A 12,382-nucleotide genomic window follows, 5' to 3' on the forward strand; every position below is an offset into this window, starting at 1 on the left:
CCAGCCAAATGATAAGTGGTTGGTACATGTTTGGTCTACCGCATTAGAGATTGGGAATTAGGCACACACAAATAGAAGCTCTCAACCCTTGTGCAATGCCCGTTTTTACCTTTTAGATAGAGGTTCAGACCTCAGTACGAGCATGATTTCATTTTGCACAGAATTCAAAGCTCTTGCGTCCTTAGTTAACTAGGAGCAATGCATACATGAAGCGGTGCAAGGTTTTTGAAAGAGCACAGAATGCTCTGGTAATCTCAAGCCCCAGAAATCGCAGAAAAAGTGTTTAGCCCTGCGTTCGACGTGTATACACGGTCATTGTCTTGATTTTAATTCCGCACATTGTGGTTTTTTTTAAAAAACTAAATTCCACCGCTTAACTGGTTAAAAAAGAAATGGCTCTAACAATTTTCACTAAACTAAGTACCCAATATTGTACTCATGTTTGTCTACTTTGTTTAGAATAATTTGATTAGGAAAGTTCGATTAAATGAAGTGATCAGGCTTTTATAGTGTGGCCATTTTGTATGATGTAAAGACTTATTATCACGAAATATCTATAAAGATCACATATGTAACCCAAATTCCAAATCTGGAAAAACCTGGCCGATCGGATTTCACTCACATTTCTTTCGACCATAAAGTTATAAATAAAAAACCAGGTAAATAAACAAGATACCTATTTTTTAATTTTATTTTTATTTCATTTACCAAATGATAAATTGTTAATAATAATAGTAATACATAATTATTACTGTAATTAGAAAAATTCTTAATAAATAAAAAAAACATGGTAACATCGACAAATTTAACATATCTATTTCATCTTTATTACATTTTCTTGTTTTTAAAATAGTAACAAATAGAGAAAATGTTTTTTTTTAAATTTATTTTTTTCATTTTTAATACAGTGACTAGAGAGATGAGTATGTAAGTATATCGTGTACAAAGCTAGTTGTGTGTTTTACAGAATATTATCCTTATAAAATATTTTATTAATAAATTCCTCAAAATGACATATAAAATGTTAAATTAAAAACAAACACTTTATCTTAGAATAAATTATGTTAACAGAAACATCCATACTTATTATTATAATAATACTATTATTTACACCCTTTAAGTAGATTCAAATTTTGTTGTCCTCGATTTCACACAAAGTATTTAAAATTAATACTAAAAATTACATACACACTGATTAACTGATATTGGCACACCAGAGTTAAAAGTAAAAAAACAAAAATATCAATTTTTTCCCCCCTAATTATTCAAGTGTATCTTTACTTGATAAATAAGGTGAACATCATATACTTTCTTTTAGGTAGATTTTACCTTACAGGAAGGAGTTGGAACAGTCTTCCTAGGTTCACAAGTTACAGCTTCGTTCACATTGCTTTCTCAAGGTAGTTAACCCCAAGACAGACAGTTCTAATTATAGTGCCTCTTAGTGCCTTAGCGGATGTTGGCAATGAGAAGTGTGACGTGAACAATTTAGTCAGCAGCGAATCTCAGTACAAGGCTCTTGACTTCCTGTTGTTGGGGGGTTGAGCGCGTGGTAAATAAAGATTATTGAATGACTCATTACGCCAATTGTTTCACCTAAAAAATTATAAGGGTTTTTTTTTAGCCCTTAACTCAAGACTCGGAGGTTTCCATTGACTTTACCGTTTCCAAAATGCTATTTTCTGCCCTATAAGAGCACGCGCTTGAACCAACTGGAAAACTATTAATTCTCTCTTTAAAAACTTGATCTTCTATTTAAGAATTAGAATCTAATATTTGGATTATATTTACATGATTTATAAAAGAGAACAGATCCTATAAAATTATAAAATACTAATATTTTTAAAATTTAAAAAAAAAATCGCATTATACCATACATAAATTTAAAACATGCGGCTTCCTTATTCAGTATCATAATGAAGGGAATTTTCATTGTATAAAATCCCATATAAAAAATATAGGTACTACGTGCTTTTCCTTTATCTTGTTCTTTTAATATTTCTTTCTATTATTTTATTTAATTAAAAATTTAACTTATTCAAATTTTCGCCTCCATCTACCTTTCGCTATAAATATATTTTTTTAGAAATTTACATTTTTTTTTTTTGTCAAAGATTATTTATAAAACTGGCAGGTCTTCACTTTTCTAAAATAATGTGAGCTTTTCTTTTTAAATACTTTATATTTTGGTAAAAATCTTAAAAAAACTTACACAATACTTTCACAACCAATTTCGAAAAAAAAAAATGTATAAACTATGAACAGTATTATTACAAATTTACACAGGTAACATAATTTTTACGAAACATAACTGATTTTATATAAAACCAAAATTAAAATCATACACAAATGCAGATAAGAACGCGATATTTTTCTTCTTTTCTTCTACACCATATAATGAACGTTTCCAATCCCAGAAGATACATTGCAGATTTTTTTTTATTTTTACTATTTATTTTTGCCCAGGACATTCAACACTTAATTAGGCCAGATTTAGTAATTTAAAAATATGTACGTGGGAGGGCGGGGGGGGGGGTAATATTTTAGTTATTTTTGTGACTAGTGCGGAAAGAGAGATTTTTCTTACGTGTGTTGAATATTGTGACACAAGCAGATGGCCTACAGTCGCACTAGTAACACACAATATTTTTGTCCTACTTGCAAAAAAAAATTAAAAGAATTTTAATAAATAAAATTATTTAAAATAACCTGAAATAAATTAAACTGCGGTTGCTATGGTAACATTGAAAAAACAATTGGGAGTATTTTAAAACTGCTGACTAAATTTGGCCAAAATTTTAGTGTTATTTTTTTAATATATACAACCTAAAATTATACCCCAAATAATATTTTTATTGTTTTCTATTTATTTATTAATTTTATATTTTATGTTTAGCACACATAGTTATCACATTGTTAAATTACTTTACATTATTTACACTTTTTTTCAGCAAATATCAATAATAATTTTGTGCCTTTCTTTATAAAATAAATAATCAACTGGAAATGGATACGAATTTAGTTAGATTCAAAATTTTAGTTAACTTTTGAAAGACAATTTTTATTTTTGTTTTAAAGTTTGAGTTTTTTTTTTTTATTTTAGGAGCAAAAAAGCTAACCGTTTTTCACATTAATATCAATTTTAAAATCTTAATATAACCTTAACTATAAAATATTCCTTCACAATATTTTTACTGAGAATAAAATACACAGTTAAGAACTAATAAAATTATGAATGTACAGATCTTAACCAAAACGTACATAAAATGCGTTCAACTTTTTTTTTATCTTAATTTTATACGAAATTTTTGTAGAATAGTTACAGTGGTTTAATAAACTTTATATTCTAGTTGCATTGGCACCCTTGTAAAGAAATCGATATTTCAAAATGGAACTTCACTATTTCGCAAACGCATCTTTTTTATGTATTTATTTATTTTTTATTTCCATAATGTATTGTATTACTTAGAAAACGTAGACAACTAATCGCCCAACAGTGGCACTGAAATTTTCTTACTTTTAAATATCATTTCTAAGGTTAAACAACGATAGTATATGTATGTATAACCATTTCTTGTCGATGCTTTATCATTTGACCAAATTTTCTGAACAATTCCTTTACAAAGTTGTGAAGTGCTACAAATAAAAATAGTGTGCAGAAAACTGTGTTGCACCATGAAAAAATTTAAGATATGGTTACAAAATTTTATCATTGCAATGATAATTATGCTGACAACTTAATAGATCCCAAGCTAATGTGATGGTCACAGTGGCTGAGGTAATGAATATTTTATGTTTAATTTTATTATTTCTTTCGAGATAGAGAAACGAAACTTATTGGAATAGATATGACTCATTTCTCACGAAAACCAAATGAGTTTCCTACATCTTTTGCCGTTTTAAGTATTCATTTTAGTTCATGTTCATTTTGCAAATGATTTTAATGTTGATACAATACTCTTTTGCAGATTTCCACCCAAAATCTATTAGCTGTAAAGGATGGCTACTCAAAAAATAAAAAACCTTAGTCAGTACCGCTGACAGTTATTTAGCAGTTCATTACGTCTGATCAAAAACTAACTTACAACATAGACCTTACGTAAAAAGTACTCCATCTTCCTCAAAAATAAACACTTTAATTTCACTCTTTACTCAAAAGTAAGCTTAAACTTTAATTATGGCGCAATAATTTTTTAAAAAACCCTTGATCAAAAATCGTTGTTTTTACAATATGCTTTATTCACCATTTTGTTTTATCTTTTGACATTTCCAAGATCTAAAAACGTTTTCTTCATTAATTTCAACTGGGAAGGAATTTAATTTTAAAATTATTTACAACAATCAACATCTATTGCCTTGTTTACTTACTTTTTACTAATATAAAAGCAAAATAAGGATATTTTTATGAGAAAAGTCAGGATGAAATCATTGGATGTTGGGTATTTAGCGAGACGTACAATGGACTTCAGTGAATGTGACATGATTGAAATTGTGATACAGCTTCTTTATTTTTCTTTTCCTTGAATGAAAAGCCACTTCCTCGTTTTTGTCTGATGAGCAATAAGTTTAACGTCGAAACTCTTCTCGTTCGTAATTCATATTCACAAAAATTTTTTAAATTGTAGAACAGAAATTTAACTTAGATAAAGGGAGTCTGGGTTACTTTTTCATTGTTGCGAAAGATGAATTGCTTTCTTTATTTATTAATGGTGAATTGAGAAGTTCCTTAAATTTATGAGAACAGTAGGAGAAGCTACTTGTAAATCTGCCTTTCAAAAAAATGATGCAAGGAAAATCATCTATTGGAAAACGTTCGTAGTTTAGCACCAAGAAGAAATGGAACAAGGAGTTGAGAAATATCCGATTTTTTGGCAGATCTTAACTTGATTTCCGATAAGATTTGACAATACACAAAAGAAGGGAGATTAAGGGATGGATGATTTTAGAACTGACTAAAACAGGATCGATGCACATTTCAATCTGAGAAGAGGGTTTTAGAGAACTCACTAGCTGCTACTGGTCGGCGGATCTACCGATCTGGCGGCTTTGTGTCTCTCCTGATGTTGCTTGATGAAAGCGCTTAGTCTGTTCAACAAGAATTGCTTGTCATGTCCTTCTAGTACTAACTGTTTCTTCAATACATTCACCATCTGTCTGTTTGCGTTTGTAATTATCCGATAATAGCACAAAGCTATTATAAGTAAAACAAGCAATGGTAGGGCTGTACTGGCAGAAGTAATTACCGACATACTGTACTTAAACCAAGTTGGAAAGTCATTATAAGTAGCCTGGACTAATGACCAAACGGACGGTTGCCCTTTAAAAGGACCACAAAGTTTTGAAGGTTCAATTTCAGAAATGGTGTACGCCCATGGAATTAGTGCTAACGTGAACCAGAGCAACAACACTGACATGAACATACAATTGGAACGAGACGCTGTATATATGGTGGCCGATGGTGAAGAATTCACTAAGCAGGCGAACTTCTTCACGTAGAACACAAAGAAAAATAGGATAGTAGCGAGTGCGGGCAATAACGGTGCATAGAAACTGCCAAACCAAACTAAAGTCTGACTGTACACCACGTCGAGCACATGTTTCGGCAGGTCGAACTCTTGAGCGCCCAATACCTGCGCCAATTTACATTTAACGTGTTTGGCAAACAACATTCGGGGAAAATTTATGAAAAATGTGACCAAAGCGTTCACTAAAATGTCCAGAATCAAGAGTTTGTAGATTTGTTGGCCAACATAGGTCTCCCAACAAATCGGAGTTTTGCACTGGACACTGTTCTCACAGGACTGTTGCGTACCATCTTGACACTTGACTAGAGTATAGAAAGAGGCTAAAAGCAAGCCTAAAGTGGTCATCCTGAGCAAGATTGTCCGGAACATGGTAATCCTGGTCAAGTAAACAGGACTGTAGTTCTCCAAAGAAGAAAGATAATTCAATATATTTGGTACTATTAAGTTCAAACCAACTATACACAATGATGGCATAAATTCTAGAAACAGACGCATATGATCATTTAGATTTTCCTGTTGTAATTCACTTAAGGAGAACTGGAAGGTAAAGAATATCAACGAACCGGAAGCGGCCAATATGATGATAATAACGGTGTTCACAAAAAGCCTAATGGAGACAGAGCGACAAATTTCATCACGAGAACAATGCTTTTTATTCTCGTCTCTGCGTTCAGACTCCAAACATTCTTTCATTTCATAATAAAGTGCTTTATGTTTGATGGCCGCCGAACGTTCATTGTAAATACAGAAATCCCAACCGGCGAACACCATACTACAGTATTTATAGTATTGCCCTTCATGTTCGACCAGTCTTTCTTTAAAACCGTGGGCCGCTGCTTTTAGGATAACGCACAGTGTCAAGAGGAAATATCCTAGAGCTACAGCAATGTAAGCTAGAGGGAGCTTATAGCTCAACAGAGAATGCTCCAGTACAGAGTTTGGATAGGCCCCGTAGAAGAAATAAGTCTTTTCTACCCAACCTGTGCCTTGAGCCAAATCATACGGTGTAGGCATACCGTAAGTACTGTTGTCTAGAACATACTGTAAACAACAATCACCAATTGAAGTATCATTCAAAGAGGGTTCACACGGATCTGTAACGGATTCTTGTACAAGAAGTGCTGGTACAATCAGAAAACATAGAATGATCATGGATACTGTAAGATTTAGAAACATTAACCATTTTATAAACATGAAAAAAGTCACAACACCTGTACCAAACTTTCCTTCAATAGAGCGTAGACATTGACGCCATAGTTGTACAGTTTTATAGAGTTCTTTTCTCCGTATCTTCATGTATTCCCATAATTTCCTTCGCCGCCATTTGAACTGTTTAAATCCTTGCAGACGAAATGTGTCAGCACTCTGCAATAAAATTTGTTTTATTAAATATACGTACTTCAATTTTTTAAAAGAAGCCCACAAACTTGATCAAATGGTTTCAAATCCGATGACTTGAGCTGGTGTACGCACTCCTTATGGCATTTAATAGATATGAATGACTGAGATTATAGAATAAAATCTTAATAGTGAGATGATATTAAATCCTTTTTTAAATAGTATGTTGATTTCATTATGGAATTTCCCTTGAAAACATAAAAGTGTACTGATTATAACCACAAAGAAGGTTTGAGACACAATGCTTGAACTCCTAATTTCAAGACTAAGTCCAAATCGAATAATGCATTGCACATCTTAAGTATGGATTCCATGTCGATTGTTAACAGAATCCTAGGTTTGTGACAATGAATTTGCAAGGAAAGGCAGTCTGATTTAAGTTACCGGAGGGCAGGTTGTACGTCTCAGAATATAAGCTATATTCTAGCATTTCTGAACATTCACTTGAAACTGGATAGAAAATCTGGTTTCTATCAGAAAATATACAGGTGAAACACAAAGTTAGAATCAGCTGGAAGGTATGAACCGACAAAGTGAAGTAAATCCTCGTTAAATTAAATGAAAGTTGTTAATATGGTTAATATGTGAAAGAATTTCTTTGATCTTCCTCAGTAAACTGGATGCAAGACCCGATCAAAGGCTAAGTCGAGAACAGAATCCGAGCTCTCGAAATTAAGACAACCACAAACAAGATAGGTAAACGAGCACTTAATTTATAAATGCAATGAAAGTAATGATTGTTCTTACCAACAGTTTTGCTTTAATCTCCCTTTTCTGTGCCATATTTACTGGCATTGATTTGATCAACATCACTTCCTCCCAGGTTGTCTCTTCATTCGCAAGATTTTCTACATGAATATAGAAATTTTTGTTTATTAAAATTATTTTGAAATAAATAAAAAAAATCAACGCTATAAATAACCATTATCTGGTGATCAACAGCTTTGTTTTTAAGAACACTGTCCGGAAGTACAATTTGAATACACCGGACGCAAAGGAACTACGATATTAATAATAATAAATAAACATCATACCTGAAAGATCGGGCATCATGGCCACGTGAATGTCGTTTTGCATCGTATTTTGTCCCATTGTATTATTGTGTCGAGATCTTGTGGAAGTTCTCCGTTTTATCGTGGACTTATTCTCTGCTCTTGGTTTTCTTGTTGTAGCTATATTATAAAAAAATAATAATTTTGACTCAGATGACTCAAATGAGTCGTAGTTTTTAAAAATTGTTAAAGTCATTCACAAGCAATCATGTTTCAAAACCTAATTTTAATTTCAGTATTTTCGAAACAAGTTTAATCACTTTATATTTTCCCAATTGAATATAACAGTCAAAATTTAAAACGTTGACTCCTATTAAAAAGGAAATAAATGTAATTCTAGAAAAAGAAAGAGAATTTCATTGACTTTATCCGTCGTACACGCATGTTATCCCTACTTCCGACTTGTTTCGGATTTTCATTTATCAACAGACATCGTCTTATCAGTATTTGAACAGAAATTTGAGTTCAACTATAGAACTACTGACAAAGATTGTCTTAATAGACAACCTTTACAAGTCTTACTGTCGCAACTCTTCTGAAGGGTCAGGAAACTATGTGATTTAGTTATTCTTCTCGTTCACAGGAAGTGCCAACATATCAGGTCTCGGCGATATGTAACGCAGGAAACGACAAAATTCATATCTGCTTCGCAATTAACGTATTATAAGGATATAGCGCAAAATTTAAAAAAAGAAAGAAGTAGATAACACAATTATTAAGTACCTGCTCGATTTTGTTTGCTTGGCAGTAAAGTGGCAAAATAATGTGGATCTCTGGGCAGTGCTTCAATATCTATGTCAGCTCCAGGATAACTTTCCTGATAGAATTCCGCTCCAGCTTCTTCCCAGCCAGTCGTTTGGGCGGTCCGTTTCTTACGTTCACCACCAGACATTTCACCTTAACCTCCCAATTATACGTGTACTGCTGTAAAATTAGTGAACGTTCATCAAATATACTTACAATTCAGTTTTTAACATTCAGTATTAAGTTTGTATTCTTTGTATACCTCTTAAAGAGTTATGTATATACGTTCTAAGTACTTTACTTTAAATACATGCTCTAAATTAAGGTGTAGGAAGAAATTCTCAAATCATAGTCAAACCATGCTGGCAAATTATTTTTTTAATGGTATCGTTTTTTTAACAAATAAGTAAAATAATTATTATCCAACTCATGCTTTTTGTTTTAAAGAATGTAACAATGGTTTTCAGAAATATTGTAATCACTTTATTTACAACAAGAAATTGACAACTAATAAATAATTCATAAAAATATTTACATGCAGGTAGCTGAGGGATTTATAAAACTAAATTTATCCATGCTTCCTGGATACTCTGTTAATTTTAATAAAGAATACCTTTCCGTCAGTGAATGAGGTACATTCTCTCATATGTTACATTTCCATTTTATTGAGCAAAATCTTTTTTTAGTAGTCGAAGCTTAATTACAGCTTATTATTTGTATGATGTTCAGGAGAAAAATGACTTCCACAGTTCAAAAATACTTTAAACATAATGTCAAAATTTGTATGAAATTGAATTTCCAATTAATGAATAAATAAATACTAATCACAACCCATAATAACAAGGGTGGACCTGCACCGTAACCCCTACGGTCTAAATAAAAGGAATTTTAACCCCTTTAATTATTGCCAAGGGTGGATGGACGTATCGATGTTCAACATGTTGTTAAGTAATCGATTTACTTGATTTGGGTTATTTCATTACTCGTGCAGAGGCCCCTTCCTAATCAATTTTCTTTCAGTAAAATGTGTATACATAGTAGTGGATAATGAATAAATCACTAACATTTGGATGAATCCATTCAGCATTTATTTGAAGGGGAGTTTTTTAATGAAATTAATCCATACTTTTTCATTGTAAAAAAAATGCTTACATCTTATGTACTCATCTCAATGATATTTTGTCTGTGAATATGTGTTCGAAATAATTTAGGCAGCTAGGTCTCTTTGAGCCATGAAATTATCTTAATAATTGAATTTGATTTATCATAAAGTAATGACTTTAACCTTAAGACTCTGTGAAATGTTTTTTTCGGATGGTTTCAGGGCAGTAGAAGTGAATGGCTAATCCGAGGTGTGATCTCTCGGAAGCCTAGGAAAAGTGGTTTTTCAAAAGAATTTATTCTAATACAATTGTACCGCTGTGATTATATGAGATGATAAACAATTCCAAGCACATAATTTTTACACACATCCAGGCTGCTGTACTGGTTATTAAGTACAACGAAATTACTTCAAGAAATGTGTGAACTCTCTGGATGGAAATTCTGATGAGTGTTAGTATTTCTAAGGAAATACACAGTTCGTTTCTTCTTGACAATTTTGACAGAAGCATGATAAGAACGCAGTTTGCTCGGCCCGTGAATCTTCCACATTGTATCCTGAAAGGAAACAGCCAACAGTAGAGCAGCCAACAAAGCGTTAGAAGAAATACATAAGTAGCTGTAGTACCAAATCTTGACAAAACTTTGGAAAAAAAACTCTGTATGAGTAGGACTAGGTAATGGAAGCTGAATATTACGCACAAAAAAATTCATGGCGTCCTGCTTTATCCAGGAGTTCCTACCCAGGCTCCTAAATACAATCAAACAGACAGAACTAATCGAATACTCCATCTTACGGGTGTTCAGCAACAAATTCCTGATTTTGCCAAGGCGATACCATGAAGAATCTATACTACTTTAAACATTGGCACAATAATTAGATTAAGCACCTGATTTAGTTTGCAGAAAAACAGATAGATCCGTGTTTTTATTTAGATGTAGAAGAATAAGGCCACTGAATCTTGTTTTAGGGCTGGAATTTCTTGAATAATGTCTAGAGCCTAAATTAAATTCCGTTGATAATCACTAAGTTGATCAGAAGGTATTAAAAATAAAACTCACAAAAAAATGGTTACACAATTACGCTTTTATTGATCACAATTTTTTTTAAATTATTAATTTTTCTCCAATTTTTTTTTTTTTTAGCAAATATACCGGTAGCCTTGTTAAATAAACCATTAACATTTTTTTTATAAACAATCAATTAACGGTACATTTATTTTTTTAGATTATTATTTATTATTCAAATATTAATTAATAATAAATATTTATGATAATCGGGGAGCATATAAAAAACACGTTGCGAAAAAAAAATATTTGAGGGGGAGCCGGGTGTAATAGAAGGAAATTTTGTATTCTCCAACTGTTTGGCAGAGGCTATCTTGGTAGAAGGTTATTTTACGGGAAGTTATAATATTCTATATTTACAAATTATTTTTAATACTTTTTTTTTCATAATTTCTTTTTAAAAAAATTTTACATTAACAATGAAGCCTATATTCACTTACATATATATATAAAATCAATTGTAGTGTATTTATAATATTTATATATATGTATATATTCTTTTATACTTTTAGAACCAGTTTCTCTGTTCTAGTTTTTTTTCCCCAAGTAGAAAGCGTATCGTACGTTTTGTTTTTTAAATATTCTTATATATTTTTTTTTTAGTAACTTAAGCCAAGCAACCAAAAAATCTCGAAGTAAGTAAACGTTTTGTTTTTCAATATTAATAATAAATTCACAACCTAAATTTATATTAATTAAATAAAATACTTAATACTTTAAACTTTGTTAAAATAAAACAAACAAAAATAGTAGAAAAACGCAAGAGGACAAAAAAAATAATTGGCACAGCATTTGAAAATATAATTTCTACGTGATAATTAAAAAATGTTTTTTTTTTTTTTTTTTTTTTTTTAAGAATCAATAATGAAGTTATCATATATAATTATTTTAATTTTAAAATTAAATAAAATATAACCTCAAATCATGGAGGGGCAATTTCATGTATTAGTAGCATAGCTGGTTCTATTTTATCGTTTATAGCTGATACCTTATTGCAGCAAATGATCTCTAAACTACGATTATTACTAGCTTGTTTTTGAGTCTATAATAATTTGTTGTGATGTTTTATTTATTTAGTTTTTTTTTTAATTAGTTAATCATATTTTGAAATTTTTTTGTTTTCAATATAGGGTTTGTTCCAAAAATACTAAGATTAGCTAATGGAGAGCATGCGCAATGGTGCCTTTAACTTAAATTGAAACCCATTTCCAATTAACTGCGACAGATTCTGGCTATTCTAAATAATTAACAAAGCAATGATTTTTTTTTATTTATCTTGGACATGGTATCCGACAAAGGTGTGTACTGCTGCCTTAATTGTTTGTAGCAGAGTGCAGAGTTGATAGAAGGTAAGTTCAGGAGGGTATTTGAATGATAAAACTTTAGAAAAAACACTGAGTAGGACTAGGTAATGGTAGCCATTCTGTGAAAAAAAAATCATTTTAGATGTTTGGATCAAGAAAAGTGAATGAGGTATGTCTTTTTAAAAGACAG

The 12,382-nt window shown here is 31.3% G+C and overlaps 1 protein-coding gene across 2 annotated transcripts; it reads right to left on the bottom strand.

Annotated features, from left to right (window-relative positions):
• Nucleotides 1–1,256: 1,256 nt before the first annotated feature.
• Nucleotides 1,257–9,649, bottom strand: LOC141459740 (transmembrane channel-like protein 7). 2 transcript variants are annotated; one of them, XM_074139139.1, is made up of 5 exons: nucleotides 9,255–9,649; nucleotides 8,699–8,899; nucleotides 7,958–8,095; nucleotides 7,671–7,771; nucleotides 1,257–6,890 (listed from the first exon to the last, which is right to left on the bottom strand). In XM_074139139.1, exons 2-5 carry the CDS (start codon nucleotides 8,865–8,867, stop codon nucleotides 5,007–5,009), a joined length of 2,292 nt encoding a protein of 763 aa, XP_073995240.1. In that variant the 5' UTR covers nucleotides 8,868–8,899; nucleotides 9,255–9,649; the 3' UTR covers nucleotides 1,257–5,006. The 2 variants fall into 2 exon arrangements, with proteins under 2 accessions (XP_073995240.1, XP_073995239.1); XM_074139138.1 differs by having other exon boundaries at nucleotides 9,333–9,648.
• Between the last annotated feature and the right edge of the window lie 2,733 nt (nucleotides 9,650–12,382).

Source organism: Rhodnius prolixus, unplaced genomic scaffold (genome assembly GCF_049639745.1).
Source record: "Rhodnius prolixus isolate KJV_2025 unplaced genomic scaffold, Rpr scaffold_17, whole genome shotgun sequence".
Lineage (NCBI taxonomy): Eukaryota > Metazoa > Arthropoda > Insecta > Hemiptera > Reduviidae > Rhodnius > Rhodnius prolixus.

What these genes read in the sequence shown, in the direction of transcription:
- LOC141459740 (XM_074139139.1), bottom strand. Translation starts at nt 8,867, where the DNA reads ATGTCTGGTGGTGAACGTAAGAAACGGACCGCCCAAACGACTGGCTGG. An exon ending in AAGCAAACAAAATCGAGCAG is followed by an intron (nt 8,096 to 8,698) that starts GTACTTAATAAT and finishes TTTATAATATAG; the next exon opens with CTACAACAAGAAAACCAAGA. An exon ending in CATGATGCCCGATCTTTCAG is followed by an intron (nt 7,772 to 7,957) that starts GTATGATGTTTA and finishes ATATTCATGTAG; the next exon opens with AAAATCTTGCGAATGAAGAG.